Source organism: Oryzias melastigma, linkage group LG3, assembly GCF_002922805.2.
Source record: "Oryzias melastigma strain HK-1 linkage group LG3, ASM292280v2, whole genome shotgun sequence".
Classification (NCBI taxonomy): Eukaryota; Metazoa; Chordata; class Actinopteri; order Beloniformes; family Adrianichthyidae; genus Oryzias; species Oryzias melastigma.
This window is the reverse complement of record NC_050514.1, coordinates 9,915,227-9,922,036: the sequence shown is the minus strand read 5'-3', so window position 1 is coordinate 9,922,036 and position 6,810 is coordinate 9,915,227. Positions and strand designations below refer to the sequence as shown.

The 6,810-nt window shown below is 37.5% G+C and overlaps 1 protein-coding gene across 4 annotated transcripts in view; it reads left to right on the top strand.

Moving 5' to 3' along the window:
* Positions 1 to 977: 977 nt before the first annotated feature.
* LOC112160465 (mortality factor 4-like protein 1) overlaps positions 978 to 6,810 on the top strand; it is a 15,412-nt gene continuing 9,579 nt past the window's right edge. Inside the window, exons 1-8 of one of the 4 annotated variants that reach the window (XM_024294985.2) lie at positions 978 to 1,226; positions 1,598 to 1,644; positions 1,721 to 1,813; positions 1,895 to 1,981; positions 4,186 to 4,266; positions 4,638 to 4,673; positions 5,528 to 5,553; positions 6,166 to 6,254. In XM_024294985.2, the coding sequence (XP_024150753.1) occupies positions 1,619 to 1,644; positions 1,721 to 1,813; positions 1,895 to 1,981; positions 4,186 to 4,266; positions 4,638 to 4,673; positions 5,528 to 5,553; positions 6,166 to 6,254 (438 nt within the window). In that variant the 5' untranslated portion in view covers positions 978 to 1,226; positions 1,598 to 1,618. The remainder of the gene's footprint in view (positions 1,227 to 1,597; positions 1,645 to 1,720; positions 1,814 to 1,894; positions 1,982 to 4,185; positions 4,267 to 4,637; positions 4,674 to 5,527; positions 5,554 to 6,165; positions 6,255 to 6,810) is intronic. The other 3 variants (XM_024294983.2, XM_024294986.2, XM_024294984.2) reach the window with 3 other exon arrangements.

Here is a 6,810-nt window from a genome sequence, read left to right as displayed (position 1 = left end):
TTCTAGCTCTGCCACTAATGCAGATCTAGTCCCAATCCGAATTCCTCCTTCTCCCTAGCACTTCTCCCTTACACACCTTCAAATGGAGGGGAAGTGTGTCCAGAAAATATATTTTTTAAATCGGACCCTCTGAACAGAGGGGTACAAAGTCCTCCTCAGGGAGGCTAAACCGTGTCACGCTAAGGAGCGCTTTTCTTCACACGGGTTGGTTCTGAACCACAGAAGTTTACATTTAAATGTAAGAAATGACTTTTTGTTGTAGCATAATCTTTTTTAAAGTTATAAAACCGCTGTTGTTATGTAAATTCAAGCGCAATTATTGACGTCATCTACGAAAGTGATGTACGAAATATTAGACACAGCTTTTTCATAACTCTCCGTTCGGAGGGCCAAATGAAGGGGAAGAGACCAGGACTAGGGTGAAGGGAAGAATTTGGATTGGGTCATAGAGTGATTGTCAAGAGGCCCAACAATGTTTTTATTTTGCAGTTGTATTAATATACTTTTTCATTCATTCATTTTCTTGGCCACGTCGTCCCTTTCGGGGTCGCGGGGGTGCCGGAGCCTAACCCGGCTACTGATGGGCGAAGGCGGGGTTCACCCTGGTCGCCGGTCTGTCACAGGGCCTCAATCACACACACATCCACTCTCACATTCACACCTAGGGGCAATTTAGAGTCACCAATTAACCTATGAAGCATGTTTTTGGACGGTGGGAGGAAGCTGGAGTCCCCGGTGAAAACCCACGCATGCACGGGGAGAACATGCAAACTCCACACAGAAAGGTCCCAGTCGATGTTTTTCAGATTCCCCAGCCAGGATTCGAACCGGGGCCTTCTTGTTGTGAGGCAAGAGCGCTAACCACTGCGCCACCATGCAGCTCCTATTATACTATTCAAATAAAATAAAAAAAACTCACTCAGTCCACTTCTTTATATACAGTCACTGCTTTAGACTCGCGTTTCTTCACACTTTGTTAGTTTTCACTTTTCAGAGCAACGAGGCGAGCACGTGAACGCACCACGGCCCCCCTGCTTGACGGTGGTCATGTGACCGGAGCGGGCGGCCCATTCTCGGCTTCTCTCCTGCTTTGGCTCCGATGTCTGCTGAGTTCGTAGCTGGGAGAAATGGGCTCTGGCAATGCACGCATTTGATCAGTCAGGGATCCGATCAGCTGAGTCTGTGAATGGCGCCAAAACAGGACCCTAAACCTAAATTTCAAGAAGGTTTGTTGCATGAGAGGAGGAAAAAGCGTGATGATGGCTGTTCATGCCTGCAGTGCAAGGGGGCGGGTTTGTTGTTGTTTCTGATGCTGCGGCTTGAACCAAACAATAGTGGCTTCCAGTGAGAGGCAGAAGGGCTTTTTATGCGTATTAAACGAGCTAAAAATCCACTGAAGTTAGCTTAAAAGCCTATCAAAAACACTATCTTAAAGATTCACAGAGAAAGCTAAGCTAACACAGTGTTAGCTTCACATATTTCCGCCGAATTGGCCGATTTACACCAAATAAAAAGGCATTAATTTGACATGTAGCTATCCTTTTTATACAAACATTACACGTTGTGTTACCTTGTGTTTGTATTTGTGTGTTTTCAGGTGAAAGAGTCCTGTGCTTTCATGGGCCACTGCTGTACGAAGCTAAGGTTTGCCTCAGTCCCGCGCGCTCGTGTCTGCTTTGCAGCTATGCGGAGAAAAAAAAGTCAGCTAACGACTGAGCAGGCCTGTTTGTTTGATTGTTTTACAGTGTGTCAAGATCAGCATCAAGGATAAACAGATCAAATACTTCATTCACTACAGCGGATGGAACAAAAAGTGAGCATCCGGTTTCCCTCCTCACTCCATTCCTCCTTAATGAATAGATTCCTTGACGGTGTTCTCTGATTCTCCTTTCAGCTGGGATGAATGGGTTCCTGAAAGCAGAGTTCTCAAATATGTGGACAGCAACCTTGCAAAACAAAGAGAGCTTCAAAAGGCTAATCAGTAAGTTTTCTGCTCATTCCTGCAAGATTATTTTCACGTTTTTATCTTCCTCTTATTGAATTTGAAGAAATAATATCTGCTATTGCAATTAAACAACATGCAGCAAGGATATTATTTAGACAAAAAAAAATCTCTTTTGATCTATGAGTTATTGACTGACAAACTTTACATGTATGGAGCATGATATGACTTTGTGGTTATCTGCATAACAGAGAACAGTATGTTAAAATAAACCAGGTAAAATGAATGAATAAAGTTTGGTGTTCCTCAAAGTCTGGTTCTGGAGCCCTATTTATTCTCAACATCAATTATATTTGTGAGTGATGTTTCAAGTCAGTTGAAAACAATTTAAACTGCAGATGATAAAAATCTTTTCTGATGAAGGAGCTGTTGGATGCAGCAGAGCTGGACAAGAAACTAACAAGATTTAAGAGTTGGTTTGATCTAAATAATTTAACAAGAAATTTAAGTTAAACTTTATGTAATTCATATTTAGAGCTAGATCAACTAGCACTAATAAGACAATTATGATTTACTATGAATTGAAATAGTGTCTGAAAACAACATTTCTAGATGTGATACACTCTGAAGCAGGGTGTCAAACTCAATTCCACAAGGGGACAAATTCCAAAACACACCTTAGGTCGCGGGCCAAACAGGATAAACATTTATTGAACACACTAAAACTAAATTTAAAAAACTTTAAAATCGTAACTTTTTTACATAATTATGAACTAGATATATATCATAACCTGCGATAATTCTAGTGTGAATGCTGTAAGCTGAATTTGGCCTCTAAGGATGCTGGTGCTGATAGCTGAAGATGCTGAAATTGATAGCTAAAAACACTGAAGCTGATAGCCAGATAAAATATTAGCTAAAAGCCAAATTAGCCCTAAAAAAAAAAAAAAACTTAGGTGAGCCAAAACAGCTTGCATGTAGCTGAAAAATACCTAATCTTTTTTAAAAAAAAGCCTAAATTAGCTAAAACAGCTAGCATGTAAATATTAGCCTAACTCCAAAACAACCTAAAAAACGTAAAAAGAAAAGGCTAAATTAGCCAAAACAGTTATCATGCGGCTGAAATATTAGCTAAACTCCAAAATAGCCTAAAAAAATCTTTGTAAATGCCACAATAGCCCAAAAAGCTAGCAGAATGCCAATTTTAAAAACTTTTAAACCACAGATTTTTAACATAATTATGAATAATAAAAAGGCAGGAATATTATTCTAGAATAAATCAATTTAAACCTTAAATAACTAATAAATAATATTTTACTCTCCATAAACATGTATTTTGTCAAAATTACACAAGTTAGAAATAAGCGCAAGATAACATCGGGCCATTAATAACAATAAAGAAAAATGATCTGGAGGGCCGGATACAATTAGCGGGTCTTGACTTTGACACGTGCTTTAAAGTATCTACATCTTTTATTAAATCATTTTTTAAATCAGTCATCGTTGTACATTTTCCATTGTTTCTTAATCCATCTATTCATGATCTATTGTGTTGAGGTTCTGGGAAACACATATAAAACAACAGTAAGATTTGTTATTCTTCTTCCAAAAAAGCCAATAATCCCGAGATCATTTTATATTGAGACAACTAACTCGCTAAATTGAAAAATATTAAAATTTGAAGACCTTGTTGATTTAAAAATAATTGAAATAATTTTCAAAATACAATTTGCCATTGTTATTCCAAATTTAAGAGAAGATAAAGAGTCTGAGAGGATCAAATATGTTTTTGAAACTGGCAGTGAGAATACATGCTAAACTTGACTGTCTCTACTAGTGGGGTTCAGATATGGAATAACTGCAGGGAAAACATTACAAAATGTCAACCTATAAAACATTTAAAACAGTTTTAATGTGTAATTGTTTTAAACTTTTGGTCATGATTGTTTTCAGTGTATGTGCTTACTTCTTTTATTTCTGCAAAAATACTTTTTTAACATAAATCTCAGTTTAGATGAAATTAAGGTAATCTAAAGCTCTTTTCAAACTTTGCATATTCATTGCTTCTGTTTATGATGTTCATTTTTTATTTTATCAGTTCAAAATAATTAAATAAATAGTTATGAGGAAAAAAATCAACGGAAACTTGCATCACATTTTTAAATATTTGTGCATAATTTGATGTGAGACCTCTGGACAGTCCCCTGAAGAAGTGTTTGACAGTCTTTCTCTCTCCTCCACAGGGATCATTATGTTGAGGGAAAGATGAGGGGTTTAGCACCAAGCAAGAAGATTGCCAACGTGCAGCAGAAAAATGTTGATCTGTAAGTTTTCACTCTCTGTTTTTTATTAGATGTTTTGCCTGAGAAGTCATATCATACAAATATTTAAAACTTGGCCAATTGTTTACTGGAAAAGCAAATTGTCTGAGCTGTGGTTTTCCGTGAAACCAGTCTTCCACATTTGCTGTGGAACAAAGACTTCTGAGGTTTAAGGAGACAAGGTGGAAACCTTCGCAGTCTGTTTAAGCACTGCAGAATTTAGGAGTTACCTAGTTTATGCTAACGTTCCTCATAAAAACTGTTTAGATGGTCTATATCTGGAAACTGTTTAGTGACTCCTTTCAGATCGGAATTTCCACATAAAAGAGTAGAAGAAAGTCACTCTGCTTTTGTGCTATTTTTCTTTTTGACAGATTAAACAGTCCAGAAGAGACTGGAATGCTTTTATTGTAAGTGCATTTGCAGCGCAACAGTGAAATACTGTGAAAATTCTTGACCCCCGCAGGCCTCAGAGTTCAGTCAACACCTGAGGGTAGTCCTGAGGAGACATTTCAAATGACTAAGTGCATTTATATATATGTTTTTTGTGAATATTTAAACTCATGTTCTTAGAAATTAATCAAAGTAAAGGAACTCTGAACTGGATCCAACTCAGTACCAGCATGAGGTTTAAAGCTGCAGTTTATATATTTTACAGTGAATACATGTGTCAAAAATATGGTTAAATCTTTAAATTACACAAGATGGCAGAAACTTTTAAGTGGCAGTGTGAAAGTATTTAATACCCTAAAGACCCACTCTGGTGAAAATAATGTTTTTGACATGTTCTTGTGTCATTTTTAGGAGGATGGAGGACATACATAAAGAAAAAAGAAGCTTAAAATTGCCTTTCTGAGTATTTATTTATTCAAATCATATTGAATCGGGAGCAGACGAAAAAATACAGTTTGAAAAACAACTTATTTGTTGTAATGTGATAAAAACTTTAGGCTCCCAGCTCTAAGCATTGGGGAGGGAGGGGCAACAGTGGCCTGCCCACAACTCAGAGGCATATTTCTGATGATCTGCTGCCGCTCTGCAGAAACTAAGTCCTAGAAAACCACTTTTTTTTTTAATTTTTGCTAAAATGTCATAATTATGATTAAACAACCACTGGGAACATTTTTCACAACAGATCCAAAGATGGTCAGAGTGGGCCTTTAAAGGATTATACTGTTATGAATGAATGTAAGTGCATCTTTCAACTAAATGTGTGGGAACAGATGATCATCTACATTTTTGTTTTTGCCCCTTTTGATTCTAGGAAAGCAAAAAAGGCGAAGCAGAAAAGTAAGTCGGGTACTTTTACAAATGTGTTAATCATGTGTCTGATTATAACATATCGAAACAAACGCTCTATTTGAAAGTTATGTAAGGGATAATGATAAGCATCATTTCAGAGGGAAAGTTCACCTCTTGCTGCTTGTTTTTGTACAGATGATGAAGCAAACGTTTATTTCAAAGAAGCCTGCGCATTGATATAGAACATCTGGGCTATCTTTTTCGATGTACTTTATCACTTTTTAATCCACACCTTGCAGCCAATCAGAATACAGTATTCACCCAGACCGTGGTATAGTTAGTAGTAATTAATGTGGATATTTGACTGTCACTCTATTGTTTCTGTAAGTGCTAAGTAAGTTTAAAGTCAGCCAAATTATCCTATTTTTAGACTCATTCATGATTAATCAGTGAGATTGAGTAATTGAACTCAACTTTAAGAAATCTCCAGAATGAACACGTGAACGGCCGCAGACTGCAATTTTCTTCATATTTGTATACCCACCATGGGGAATGGGGTAAAGTTTGGAGCAATGCGAAAAAAGAAAAAACAAATCCAATAAAATGTATTAAACAATTGTCATCATTCTTTGTCCACTCTTTGACATTTGTGTTGCTCAGCTCCAGGCCCAGCTGAAGGTACAAGCAGCGCAGAAATGCCTCAGGGTCCACGGAAGAAGAGGGCGCGCGTCGATCCCACTGTGGAGAGTGTATGTGTCATGAGGATGTGCTTTATAATGTGCCACATTTTAACACAAATACAACAGCACAACTCAGTGTTTTACTGAATAAAATAAAACAGGCATTTGATGTGCATTCAAAAAGAGGAGTGTAGCCCATGGTGTTCACACTGGACAAGCAGGGAGGGGCTTCTTTTTCTACTTTTTTACTAGTGCCTGCATTTGGTGTGAAATGTCAAAGTGGTGAATTTTCCTCCAGGTTTTTTCTTCATAATTGATATATGAAAGACTTGGTGATATATAATTCCAGCCGCGCACAAACCGCAGTAATTAATTTCTCCTCCATGATCAATTTTCAAAGGGTTAGCACTTCTGTGAATCACAGGGGACGCCATCCATACGTCGAGACCAAATCTGAGTCCCTTAGTGGTCAAAGTTGAATCCAATTTAACTTGCAACTGGTGTTCAGCGCTCACTCCTTTTGTACGTAGAGCATGAAAACCGTCGTTGAGTAAAATTTTCATGAATTTTGAATGCTGAAGCCTAAAATGCGTGTTTACATTGACTTTTTATTGAAAGTGGCCAC